The sequence below is a fragment of the Puma concolor genome, chromosome B2 (genome assembly GCF_028749965.1).
Source record: "Puma concolor isolate L17-30 chromosome B2, mPumCon1.1.hap2, whole genome shotgun sequence".
NCBI classification, from domain to species: Eukaryota; Metazoa; Chordata; class Mammalia; order Carnivora; family Felidae; genus Puma; species Puma concolor.
In genome coordinates this window covers 33,440,995-33,453,970 of record NC_141671.1, presented here as the reverse complement: position 1 = coordinate 33,453,970, position 12,976 = coordinate 33,440,995, and the positions used below count along the sequence as shown (strand labels likewise).

At 54.3% G+C, this 12,976-nt stretch overlaps 1 protein-coding gene across 1 annotated transcript; it reads left to right on the top strand.

The window, feature by feature from the left end:
• Positions 1-647: 647 nt before the first annotated feature.
• MLN (motilin) lies at positions 648-7,943 on the top strand. The gene is made up of 4 exons (XM_025925779.2): positions 648-1,233; positions 3,298-3,414; positions 6,889-6,997; positions 7,798-7,943. Exons 1-4 carry the CDS (start codon positions 1,117-1,119, stop codon positions 7,803-7,805), a joined length of 351 nt encoding a protein of 116 aa, XP_025781564.1. The 5' UTR covers positions 648-1,116; the 3' UTR covers positions 7,806-7,943.
• Positions 7,944-12,976: the final 5,033 nt, after the last annotated feature.

Below are 12,976 nucleotides of genomic sequence, written 5' to 3'. Positions count from 1 at the left end.
AGCGCCATCACCAACCCCTGCCACTGGACCATCCCGACAGGGCCTGAAGCCTGCCCAACTGACTGCATTTCTTTCTTTCTTTTCTTTTTTTTTTTTTTTTTTAATATTTATTTATTTTGAGAGAGAGAGAGAGAGAGAGAGAGCATGAGCAGGGTAGGGGCAGAGAGAGAATCCCAAGCAAGCTCCATGCTCAGCGCAGAGCCCAAAGCAGGCCTTGAGCCCACGACCCTGAGATCATGACTTGAGCTGAAATCAAGAGTTGGATGCTCAACAGACTGAGCCACCCAGGCACTCTCTGACCCCATTTCTTAAGCCGTTGCACTCTTGAGGTCACCACACCCACCTGGTCCCTGGCAACTGTCAGCGGCCCACCTTCCGGCCCACCATTCCAGACCTGCTCCCATCCTGGGACACAGGAGGCCTCACGCAGGCACGCAGGCACCCCCAGCACTCGTGGCATTCTGAGGTGGGGTGGAGGGAGGTGCGGGGCAGAGGTGAACTCTTGTCCTTTCTAGATGGTAACCAACAGGCAGCTAGCTGGGGCTCAAAAGAGTCCTGTTTCCGAGCCAGCGCTGGCCCCAGAGGGGTGGAGACCCCACTCCCAGCTCCGGGATGCTGCTCCCTGCTGAAAATTTCCATCTGCTCTGCCTTCCCCCGGGGCAAAGGGTCCCAGCCTCTTTCTCTTCAGACCCAAGGTCTTCGCCTGGTGCTTCCGGGGACACCCAGGGTCATCAGGGCCTGAGTCCATCCCAGGGAGCAGTGAGGGCTCCCTGAGTCTTGGGGCACCATTCTGTTGCTAATCTAGAGTTTTTCTTCTGAGACATGGAGTCCTTCCCCCTTCACGAGCTTTGGAAGCTTTGGAAGACCTCACCGGTAACAACGAAGGTGGCTGGCGTGTGGGATGCTTCTCCCCCAGTTGTGTGACGGGGGCAGGACGGCCTCTCCCAGGCACTTGTTCACCTCTCTGGGGCAGAGAAGGGCCTCTGAGCTCCTCTGGTAAAGCCCCACACCCGGCCCACACGAGGAGAGGCCGAGCGGCTTGCTCAACGTCACAGCTATTGGCAGGGCGTGCGCCGTGAACCTGACAAGAGCTTCTTGTCGTTGTTCAGCCCCAGGATGGTGTCCCGCAAGGCCGTGGCTGTCCTGCTGATGGTGCACGTGGCCGTCATGCTGGCCTCCCAGACGGAAGCCTTCGTTCCCATCTTCACCCACAGCGAGCTCCAGAGGATTCGGGTAGGAAATCCCCCAGGCTGCCTGCCTCCCCAGCGTGGTCCAAGTGACTCACAGCTGCTCAGCGCTGAAGTGGTGTTAGTCTCTCTAAGGCACAAGTGTCCCTTGGGGGAAACCCACGTTTAATCAGCTCCATAGCTGGCATCAGTGACATCGAGGGGAGCATGAAGGACCCAGACCCAAGCTGACCCCAAACTCCAGCTGCCTCCCTGCGGCCTTCATTCCCCCACTAGCACCAATCAAAGGTGACAGCGGCTCCCACAAGTGACATCTTTTCCCACCCTGCCCATCCTTCAGAGGAAATTTTCAATTAACAAGCCGATAAATATTTGCTGAGCATCTCCATAGTACAAAGGGCCACCCTGGGTGAGAGGCCAGGCATGCGAGGAAATCGAGGAACCTCCGTCTTCAAGGAGCAGGCTCAGGAGCCAAGATACAATCGTATGAAAAATTCACTAACAATAGAAAACAAAGGGACACGGCACAAGGCAGGACGGGATTAATTGCCCAGTAAGTGATGCCGATGGTTAAGTGCTAAGTTCAGAGGCGGGAGAAGCCCCCCTGGGGTGTCGGAAGGGAAAAGGTGAGAACTGAGCAGGGGTCTTCAGAGAGAAGGAGGGGGCGAGGGGTTGGTCCCCCACGGAGTGCTGGTCAGAGCCTCTTCTTTAGAAGCCAGAAAAGGGGCCTGGGTGGCTCAGTCGGTTGGGCGTCCGACTTTGGCTCAGGTCATGATCTCACAAGTTCTCACCCCACATGGGGCTCTGTGCTGACAGCTCGGAGCCTGGAGCCTGCTTCGGATTCTGTGTCTCCCTCTCTCTCTGCTCCTCTCCTGCTCACATGCAGTCTCTCTCTCTCTCTCTCTCTCTCTCAAAAATAAATAAACATTTTAAAAAATAAAAAAAATAAAAATAAACCGGAAGAAAACAAGGCAGGCTTAATGGAACTCAGGCAGCAGGGCCTCTGGAAAACTGGATTGCCAGACCTGGCTCCCCATGCCTTTTACTTTAGATGTCAAGCGGTTCTGAGTATCTTGTGCAGATATTTGTTTCTCTTTGACCTGAGGAGCTGGATGGGACTGTCGTGTCCCACCTGTCTGAGACTCGGCTCCAGTAGGGACAAACACACGAATCCGTTCTCTGGGAGGTCGCATGGCCTCTGCACCTCCATACTCTGTCCGGGGCAAGCTTCCACATACCCAGTGGCCTATGTCCTTTGCAGAGGCAAGGCCGGCCCCAGCTCCCTTTCTTCAGGGGTAGACATAGAAATATGGAAGAGAGGCAGCAGGCTCTCTAAACATAATTTCTCTACCACCGGCTTCCTCTCCAGAAGGGACAACCAATTGTTCTAGAATCACCGTGTCCCAGGCAAGGCCCAGAGGTGAATCCCAAGGGGGTCATTAGAGAAGCCAAAGGATTGAGGTGTGTCTGATCTCGGTGCCCCGGGACCTGGCAAGCAGGATGCCACGTAAGGTTTAGGTCTGGGCAGAAACAATCAACGTCCGTAGAACATAAACTAGCAAAATGGCAACCGAAGAACGCTTTGCGTTGATCCGCTCTGTGGTTTTGCTCCTCAGAATTGCCAGGCACCGGATTTCTCTGAAGAAGCTGCAAACTCCTTCCTCCATAATTCATCTCCCTGTCTCGCCTCTTATAAATCACCTCCCAGGGACTCCAGTTTCTGGGCCACCCCATGGCGCCCTCCCAGGCGAGGCTGTCTTGCCACCTTTTTTATGGGCTCTCTGCGAAGAAAAACACATTTCCACACTTAATGTGCATGAAGGGCAGCCCTTATTTTCAGCATTTTAACTTAATTAACAGTAACAATCTGGGTGCAATGCTTGAACTACAAAGGAACGGATTCTTCTTCAAGTTGACCTATTGGTGAACGACTCTGAGGGCCATTTGTAAGCCGTTGGGTTTCTGGAACTCCTCGTGTAGAGGCACCTGGGAGAACTCTTTTGGCCTGTGGGAAGCTCAGACCACTTAGCACCCTGGGCAGAGACAGGCGAGGGCCATCTGGGCGGTGGAGAGATGGCAGGTTTTGTGCAAATTTGTGCTCTGCCCTTAGGAAAAGGAGCGGAACAAAGGGCAAAAGAAATCCCTGATTGTACAGCAGAGGTCCGAGGAAGTGGGCCCTCTGGACCCTGTGGAGCCCACAGAGGAAGAAGAAAACGAAGTTATCAAGGTGAGCAGATAGGGGGACAATGCAGAGAAACCTAGTGTGGGGAAGTGTTCCCCCTGCCAGCCACAGATTGTTCTGGAACACAGCAGCAAACCAGACATTCAGGCAACAAGTTCCATCCTAGGAGAGATACAGACACCAACAATGACACAGCTGTCTCAAATAAGGCACCGGGTAAGGAGGCATGATAGAGGGTGAGGGGGTGGGGGCTGGGGGCACTGCTTTGGCTAGGAGGCCTCTCAGAGGAGGTGACATTTATTTGATTTGGAACCAGAATGATGAGAAGGAGCCTGTGATGCAAACAGCTAGAGCAAGAACGTCCCAGAAGGAAACGTGCCGGCAAAGGCCCTGCTCAGGAAGCATGTGGTAGGTGTGAGGCCCCCAAGGCCAGGGCACACTTGGGAGAGGACAAGAGAGTGGCAGGGCCTAGTGGTCCAGGCACCATGTCTGGAAGGTCACTGGGGAGTTCACAGCAGGGAAGTCATCTCATCTGACTTAGAAAGATCTGGGACCGCACAAGTGGAGGCAGGAGACGAGTCAGGGGGCAACTGCGGTCACCGGGAGACAGAGCACAAGGGTGCCCTGGGAGACGACTACAGTGTCAAGACCCAGGGCCTCGGGCCTGCAGTGCTGTGTTAGGATGCACAGATCGTGGCGGCCTAAGCGAGCCTTGAGTTTGTCCAGTGCGGCTCTTAAGTTCTCAGCCTCATTTATCCAGATGAGAAGACACTGAGCCCTAAGTGTGAAGCATGGCTCAGTTCTGGGCCCTGGCGATAGGGCAGTGAACAAAACAGATACATCCTCCGAGCTCGTGAAGCTCACACTGCAGTGGGGGACTGGAAATGAGATGTCAGAAGGACGGGCAGCAGACTACAGACAGGATACAGAAGCAAGCATCATAATGTGGCCGGTCCTAACAGGTGCCGCGGAGGAAAATAAGGCAGGGACTGGAGGCGGATGGGTTGCAACCTCAACAGGGTGGTCAGAGCGGGCTTCACGAGGAGACGGTATTAGCGCTGAGACCTGGAGACGGTGAGGCAGGCAACCACAAAGATATCTGGGGGAAGAGCATTGCAGGTGGCAGGAATAGTCAATGCAAAGGCCCCGAGGCAGGAGGAGGCCTGGTGGAAGAGTGTGGAAGAACAGTGAAGAGGCTGGAGTGGCTGGAACAGAGGGAGTCAGGGAGGAAGAGGGAGGTGGGACCAGACCGTGGACTTTGTAGGCTATTGTTTGGACTTTGTCTTCCCTCTGCTGAGGTGGGAGTTGCTGGGGGCTTTGGAGCGGAGGAGGGACATGATCAGATTCACATTTTACAAGAGTCTCCCCAGCTTCCGCGTTGAGAGCAGCCCGAAGGGGCAAGGGCAGGATTCGGGAGACCACCGAGGAGCTGCTAGCACATCCAAGAGCCCAGGGTGGTCAAGGTAGAGGCAGAGCACAGTGGTCAGGTTCTGGAAATAATTTCGAGTTAGAAGCTCTGAGGATTTGCTGAAAGAACGAATGCAGGGTATAAAGAAAGAGAAACGTGGGGCGCCTGGGTGGCGCAGTCGGTTAAGCGTCCGACCTCAGCCAGGTCACGATCTCGCGGTCCGTGAGTTCGAGCCCCGCGTCGGGCTCTGGGCTGATGGCTCGGAGCCTGGAGCCTGTTTCCGATTCTGTGTCTCCCTCTCTCTCTGCCCCTCCCCCGTTCGTGCTCTGTCTCTCTCTGTCCCAAAAATAAATAAAAAACGTTGAAAAAAAAATTTAAAAAAAAAAAAAAAGAAAGAAAGAGAAACGTAAAAACGAACTTTGAGGTTTGGGGCCGGAATACCTGGAAGGATAGATTTGCCACTCAGGAGACGGTGAAGCCTATGGTTGGCTGCAGGATGGCAGGAGGAAGGTCAGGAGGTCAGACAGGACCTGTGAACTATAAGATGCCTGGTGGGCATCCAGGTGGAGGCGTCGCACAAGGCAGGTGTATATAGCCGTCTGGACTTCAGGAGCGCTCAGGGCTGCAGACATCAATGTGGGAGGCATCGGCAATTAGCTGGAGTTTCAAGCCAGGACAGTGGGATTCTTAAGGGGGTGGGTATGGATGGAGAAGGAAGGGCTCCGGGACTGAGGGGAGGGACACTTCCCTGTAAAGAGGCCTGGGAGAGGAAAAGACTGATATGCAGAGAGAACGAGGGCCTTGCCAAGGTCACAGTCAGGGCAAAACTGAGCTGGACACCAGCCAGGGGTCTTTAGACCCCATCAGCTGTCCATAAACAGGGAGGTCGGTCATGGCCTCCTCGGTGCTGTCACCACCCTGGGTGGTGGGGTTAGGGGAGTGTGCCTTTCCTCCCCACATGCTACTTGTGCTCCCCAGGAGGAACTGGGGGTGACTGGTTCAGCTGGCAAAGGGGAGCTCCCTCAGGACTGCCCTCCGCACCCAAGGCAGTTTAAAGCACATGTTACATCCTGTGGAATGCCTCTCGGAGGCTGAGGGTGAGGTACCCCTCGTCCCCTTTCCATCCCCCTAGAACATGATATACAGGCCAGGAGGTCCTTTCCGGATCATTCCGTCCAGCCTCCTCATTGTAAGGTGAGGACACGGCAGGGCTGGAGGCCAGAGCCCACGGGGACCCTTTGCTTGCCTTCAGGCATCCCAAGCCCATTTCCCACCACCAGTGGGGGGGTGGGGGGGGGGCCTGGGACTCCTCCATCGCAGCTCTCCAGACAGGCAGGCAATCTCCCAGTCTGCCAGCTGGTTTGCAAACCAAGACCACTGAACCAGGAAGCTCTGGGGGTGACAGCAAGCTCAGCACCCCCGGCTCTGCCACAACCACCTTTCTTGGTGATGAGCCTCCAGACAGCAACTCTGGGGTCTCGCCTGTGTCCCCGCGGTGCTAGAGAAGACCTGGTGGTCATGGGCACAGACCCTGGAGTCAGCTCTCCTGGGTATAGCACCTTCTCCCTCTGCTACTGAGTACCTGTGTGGCTTGGAGCGAGTTATCCTACCCCTTTGTCCTCCCTTTCCTCCTCTGCAGAATGGGGACACTAATGATCCCTACATCACAGGGTTATTGAGAGGCTTAATATACACGACGTGTTTAGAATGGCGCCTGCGCCCTAAGGCTTCACGGTGCTGGTTATCATTACTCAGGAGAAGGGGGAGGGAGAGTTTCCTCCCACATGAAAAGACAGGGGCGGGGTGGGGGCAGTGGGTTCCTGCAGACCCTCCCCTCCTGTCCCAGCTTCCCCACCAGGGGAGGTTTGTTGATGGTCCCTGGGCAGCAAGTCCGGGGGACTCCCAGGATCCGGGCCCCTGGATCGAGTTGGGGGGAGGTGCCAGAATTCCCTGCCGGGTCCTGGGAGGCCGAGGCTCCCAGAGGATGGGGCAGAATGGGGCCGCAGGGTGGTATGGCTCCTGGCAGTGCCTCCTGCCGCCCGCGAGGCGCCCAGGGGTTAATGGCGCTCTCCGTGTCTCTTCCTTCTTGTTAACTCTGCCTTATTTCACAGCTGACTGCTCCTGTGGCAATTGGAACGAGGATGAACTCCAGGCAGCTGGAAAAGTACCGGGCCGCCCTGGAAGGGCTGCTGAGTGAGGTGCTTCTGCCTGCCCGGAACGGTACGGGAGGCAGGGCGCCTCTGCCTCTGGGGCTCAGCCTTGTCCACCCACGTTAATATTCCCAGAGTGCATCTGAGCAGGGTTTGGGGGTGGCGATTTGTTTTTCTGCCTTGTGCTTGAGAACATGAAGTGGTCTTCTCCGGGAAAGGGTGCCCCTGTCTCGGATGGAAGCCTGATCACAGAGCAGGGGCTCAGATGGCTCCTGGGGACCGGGGAGGCCCAGTTCCCCAGCCAGGGGCATCTCGAGGCCCTGCCCTGATGGCTCAGGCCCCTTTCCCAAACACCCTCCTGGCAGAGCTGACCACAACAACCCACCCAACCCTTCCCCTGCTCCAGATCGCGTATTCCCTCCCAAAACACCACCCAGGCCGGGCAGTTCCTCTGAAGGAAACCCTGCGGCAGTCTGGCCACAGAAGCCTGCATTTTCTTTATCTGTTCTACAAATCGAAGTCCTGAGCTCCACGTGGCCTTGCCCGGTTCAAGGTCTGCCCTTCAAGGTCTGCCGGAGCCACTTGTGCAAAGCCAGGACTTGTCTGACAAACAGCCACTAATTACTTCTCCGGGTCCCCAGGAGGAGAGGAGAGAGGTGGGGAGTTGGTGTTTGAAATGGAAGAACCGGGAGGTTAAATGACTTGCCCCAGGCTACAGAGAAAGCTAGAGGCAGAGCTTCCAGAAGCCTGGCCCAGCGTCCCCTGGGGGCGCCCCCTCCTCCCTGGGTTGGCCCTGTGTTGGCGGCCAGGCTTAGAAGTGGACCCACTGAATCTACCAAGCTGCAGACCTCCTGTGTTTTTCCCCAACAGACAAATGACAGCCCGCTCCAGGGGAAGGTGGATGAAACTGGGAGTGCCCTCCCACCTGAGGGAGACCCCGGAATCTGCATGCCCCACAGCCGGGCTCCAAAGGAAAATACCCTCCCAAGCAAGCCCCCTCCGGCAAATAAAGTGGCAAATAAACAGAAACGACTCTTTTATTTAATATTTTAATTTTTAAAGGCCAAACCCCGGGTCATTGCATAAAGGGGGGAAAAATCAAGCTCAGAGGGAGTTAGCTGTAAATGGCACATATACAGCAGCAAAACGTGTGCCTTGGCTAAATTCTCCGTTCAAATTATCACGTGAGACCCACGGAATTGCAAGATTTGTGCTGGTGAGGAAACTGAGGTCCAGAGAGATGGCATTTTCGGCCCACACACCAGTCGGTGGCAGAGCGAGGAATTCAGGTCTCCACTTTCTGTTTATTGGCAAACTCAAGGTCTAGATGGGCTGGAGAGCCATAAGACTTCTGTACTCAACCCCTTGCTGAGTAACTTCCAGCTAGCCCTTTAACCTCAATGAGGCTTTGCAAAAGCCAGGTGGTAATACGTGCCTTGAGATGAGGTTACAGGCACGAGCAAATTACTATCATTATTATCACCTTGTGACTGCATGCTCCAGCATCCGCAGCAAAATTCCACAGTCAACCCACTGATTTCTGCCTCCTAAACAAAACTGGATGGGAAATTTCATTCTAATTTAATGTTACATTAATGGATGCTCATTTATTTATAAACTGGATGGCCTTAGAGGAAACACAGCTCCCTCTACCCATAGGTTATCAGCAATTAGACATGAGGCCCATTCCGTATTTCCACCCACCCCAACTATTGCAAGAACTTAGCCACAGACAGTAGTTACCGAAACAAGACGACCCCAACCCTTAAAAAGGATGGTCCTGGGGCACCTGGGTGGCGCAGTCGGTTAAGCGTCCGACTTCAGCCAGGTCACGATCTCGCGGTCCGGGAGTTCGAGCCCCGCGTCGGGCTCTGGGCTGATGGCTCGGAGCCTGGAGCCTGTTTCCGATTCTGTGTCTCCCTCTCTCTCTGCCCCTCCCCCGTTCATGCTCTGTCTCTCTGTGTCCCAAAAATAAAAATAAACGTTGAAAAAAAAATTTAAAAAAAAAAAAAAGGATGGTCCTTTGGGGGTGCTCTGAATGGTCCTGAGGAACACCCAAGCCTTACATGGGACCCACACCCTCCATGCTGCACATTCCCACAATTTCCTATGCACGTACTGATCATCCCAAGGGCAGCTGCAGGTTCCCAGGAAACGCTGCCAAAACACTCTGTAATAATTGGAGAGAGGGCTGCACAGGGCAGGGGAGAAAAGGGAGGGAGAACCGTAGGAATCTACAAAGCATGCTGTTGGGGAAAACTGGATCCAAGACTCCTCCTCGCCCTTCGGAGTACCACCACGCCATTCCCGCCATTATCTGGAACCCATTCCAAAAAAGCAGAAAAACCATTAAACGGTCACCGTCTCCTTCTATGGAGAAAACACTGCTTTTGTGTCTTTCCCTGTGTCTCTGCTCAGGATCTGTCCCTACAGTGAGACTACCTTCCCCCATCACCAGCAGGGGGCGCTCACCTCTTCCCCCCCCCCACCCCGCCCACCCCCAGCCTCCCCCTCCTCCCTCCTCCCCCTCCACGCCCACCACCCCGCTGGGCTTTTCCTTAAGATCCCGGGGCTGAATAGCAGTGTTGAAATAGGCGCCAAGGAGAGAAATGAGACCCCGAGGGGATCATGCCCCAGGCAGTCTGCATTTCTTAAAATGGGAATTGGCTCCGCAACCACAGCACCTAGAGCCCCGTTCAAAGCTCGGCGCTGTTGTCCCTGACCCTCACCCAGCGGCCTCTGATGTGCTTCTCAGTAATGAGCCGCAACAGGGACCCAGCCACCACCTGCATCTGTATGCACAGTGCCCCAGCCGCCTGGTTAGACGTGTCGGCTCCTTTCTTCTCTCCTTTTCCTCCTCCTGCCGCTGTTCAATTTCTCACAATTGGCTCGAATAATTCTTTTTCTCCGAGTTCCTCAGTTTCCAGCACAGCAGACTCGATTGCTTACAGGACATGCACAGCCCTGGAAGAAATTAAAACTGGGGGGAGGTTGGGGAGGAGACTGTGAGCTGAGCCAAGACAAAATGACCGTATTTTCACAAAACAGAAGTAAAGACAGACACACTCCTGGTTAAAGCGATCCACTGCCAGGGCCAGGCCCCAGCCAGGAGCAGACTGGGAGAGTGCCCAGAGGAACCAGTCAGGTAAGGACGCCGTTCTTCCTCACACGTTACTGAGGTTTATCTGGCAAAATCTGCAAGAACATCTCCAGAAAACTGGCAGTTTCGGAGAGTTACAGATTACCCCTCTTCGTCTGGAATGTACTTTACACTTAACAGGACCACTGGTAATTACAGGGCGACCTGAACCTAGCTTCACAAGATGGAGATGATGAGGTATTTTCTCGGCAACCACATCGGTATGATTTTATAATTACTGAGCTACATGGATTTGCCATGAAATTGAATAGTTAAAAAGCAAAGAGTAATTGCCTGATATCTGTACTCTGTAATTTAGTGTAATCTAATCATGGACAAAGCCCAAAAGAAAATGTTCTGAAAGCATTACATTTTTCTTCATACACAATTCGCTATTGACATCAGGGAATGTATTCCGTGCCTCTAAAGGAACTCTTAACCCACAGATCTCAAAGTGTGGCCAGAAGAATGAGACTTTTGTTACATTTTCAGCCGATTATGAAAAGCGGGTGACATAAGTGCCCATTACACCTGTTCTGGCATTTCTCTGTTGAGTCCCGTTGCCCCTTCGTTGACCTGGAGAGATTAAGGTGCTCTCCTCTTCCCCAGGGCACCGAGATGAGGCGGCCAGAAGCTGGGCAGTGCTGGGACCACTCCAGTCAAAATCTGAGCCTAGACGGCACCCACTTTGTCGCCACTTTTCAACCACGCTCTCCCCGTGCCCCACCACTCCGCGGTGGGACCCCACCCGAGATGTGGTTCCAAGGAAACTTGGCGAGATGCACGAGGCTGGTGAGGAGGTGGATCAAGGAGGAGCTCGTGGTCCCTGAGCATCTTTAAGGACCTGATAAATGCGTGCAGGGCTTTTGCAGGAGGAGAAGGAGAATGGAAGCCACTAAAAGATTTATGGCTGTTGTTATTATAAGGTTCTGCTGAGACAGAGAGAGAGGTCAGCAGGACGGCAGGCGGTGTGGCAGCCCTCTGGGAATCCAGAACGTCCTCCTAGAGGCCCCTCGCCTCCGATAAATGTGTGGATGTGGTTACTAAGTAGATCTGGACATTGGAGCTTGTTTTTCCTCTTCTGCCTTTAATAAATCAGGAAGACCGCCCGCAGCCTGAGCTGCTCACCTGAAAACACACACACACACACACACACACACACACACACACACACACACAAGAAAGTGATGAGAATGGGGGGGCACGCAGAGCAGCCCCATATTTAAAATATGCGTTCCCATCCGCGACATGGAAGGCCCCGGAAGAGCCTCGCGGGCAGCTCCCCACGCGAGGCAGCGGGCCAAGCCTGCACTGGGGCAGACACGAGGGTCCGTGGAGAAGGTGTGGGTGGTCATGTGGAGGAAAACGAGCAGCAACAAGCAGGTAATGGGGTCTTGGGGGCAGGGAACGTTGATGGAGGGCCTCAGAGGGGCTATCAGTCCACAGAAGGGGCAGGACTGGAATGAGGAGTTTAGGAGGAAAACGGAGAGGCCCCAGACCTGAGAGGGACGACTGACTTGTGAGGGTTTTTCCAGTTGACTTTGCCCAATCAGATGGTGAGGTTTCTTCCTGGGGGCGGGCATGGGGGCGGGGGGGCAGGGGGGACACTGATTGGCAAGCACCCTACGAGTGGTAGCACCCTACCCCCAAAGGCCTGTTCGACCCAGTGAGTTGAATCCAGCAACTGCTAGAAGCCCCGTGGAGGCAAAGAGTAGACCACAGGGGGGCAGAAAACCGCAGCTGCCAACACGATGGGTTCCAGGCTAGAGGCAAGACAACAGGCTTGGCGGGTGGGGGTCACTTGGCCCCGGGTATGTGCGGTGGCGGTAGCAGCGTCCCCAAACACAAGGCAGGCTGACAAAGCCCACGCTGGGGACCGCTGCTGGGGGCAGCTCTAGTTCAGTCCATATTTTTAAATTGCCCTGGGATCCATTGTGGTGCAACAGACCGTAACTCTGCGAAATGCCGGAACGTTCACTTGGTTTAAGCGTCAGCTTCAAGCCCTCTTAGACTACACGGGGCCAGTATTGATGCCGAAAGGCTCATTCCTTATATATGGAACTGCACAGCTGCAAGGAGTTGCACAAATGTTACCAACTCATTTGTCATGCAAACAGTGCTTCAGAAAGAAATAAAATACTATTATGTGGTATATGTGTTAGGCAATCACTATATCAAATTCATGGCATTCCGTGCAAACACAGGCAGAGAAAAGGAAAACAACACTTGGTGAGAAAAATTGCACCACATGGGAACAGCTAAGTTGGGGGATATGGGGAGGCTGACAATGGAAGCCTGACCGAGCTGCGCCTGTAATTTTCCCAGCAATTGCGGCCAGTGTAGGAATACCCCTGTGGGACAGCGAGTGGCAGGAACGCAAACCACTGGCAGAGGGGCCTTGCCCGTGACCCAGGGAAGGAAGAGGAGGAGACCTGGGGAGGGGGGTGATGGGGAGTGGGCGATGGGCAGGGAAGAGGGGAACTGATTTAGAGGAGTAGTAGTGGAGCGGAACCTAAGAGGCCAAGGTCGGCCATAAACGTTTGGGACAGGGAGCTGAAGAAGGATGTAGAAGGATTACAAAGAGGGGAGAGGGCAGAAGGGCAACTATGAGCCATGGCGCTCTTTTCCTTTGCCACCACTTCCCATGCTTCCCTGAGGGGCTTCTCAGCCAAGAGCCTTCCTGTAATCAAAGAGGGTGTCCTGTGGGAGATCACACGTGTGCTGCCACTGCAGAGATAGGGGTTAAGTATAAGCACTCAGGAGGTGTACCAGGCACTGTTTTAAGCACCTTAAACAAGTTACCTGTTCTAATCCTCATAGCAACCCTATCAACTTTACTGGCCGGCAAGCTAGAGATGTTCATTGGATATGATCACACATCTAACAGTGGTGCAGTTGGGATTCAAATGT

Excerpts from the sequence above, each read along its gene's own strand:
- MLN (XM_025925779.2), top strand. The coding sequence starts at position 1,117 with ATGGTGTCCCGCAAGGCCGTGGCTGTCCTGCTGATGGTGCACGTGGCC. Across the intron at positions 1,234-3,297 it reads GCGAGCTCCAGAGGATTCGG|GAAAAGGAGCGGAACAAAGG; the intron begins GTAGGAAATCCC and ends CTCTGCCCTTAG. Across the intron at positions 3,415-6,888 it reads AAGAAAACGAAGTTATCAAG|CTGACTGCTCCTGTGGCAAT; the intron begins GTGAGCAGATAG and ends CTTATTTCACAG.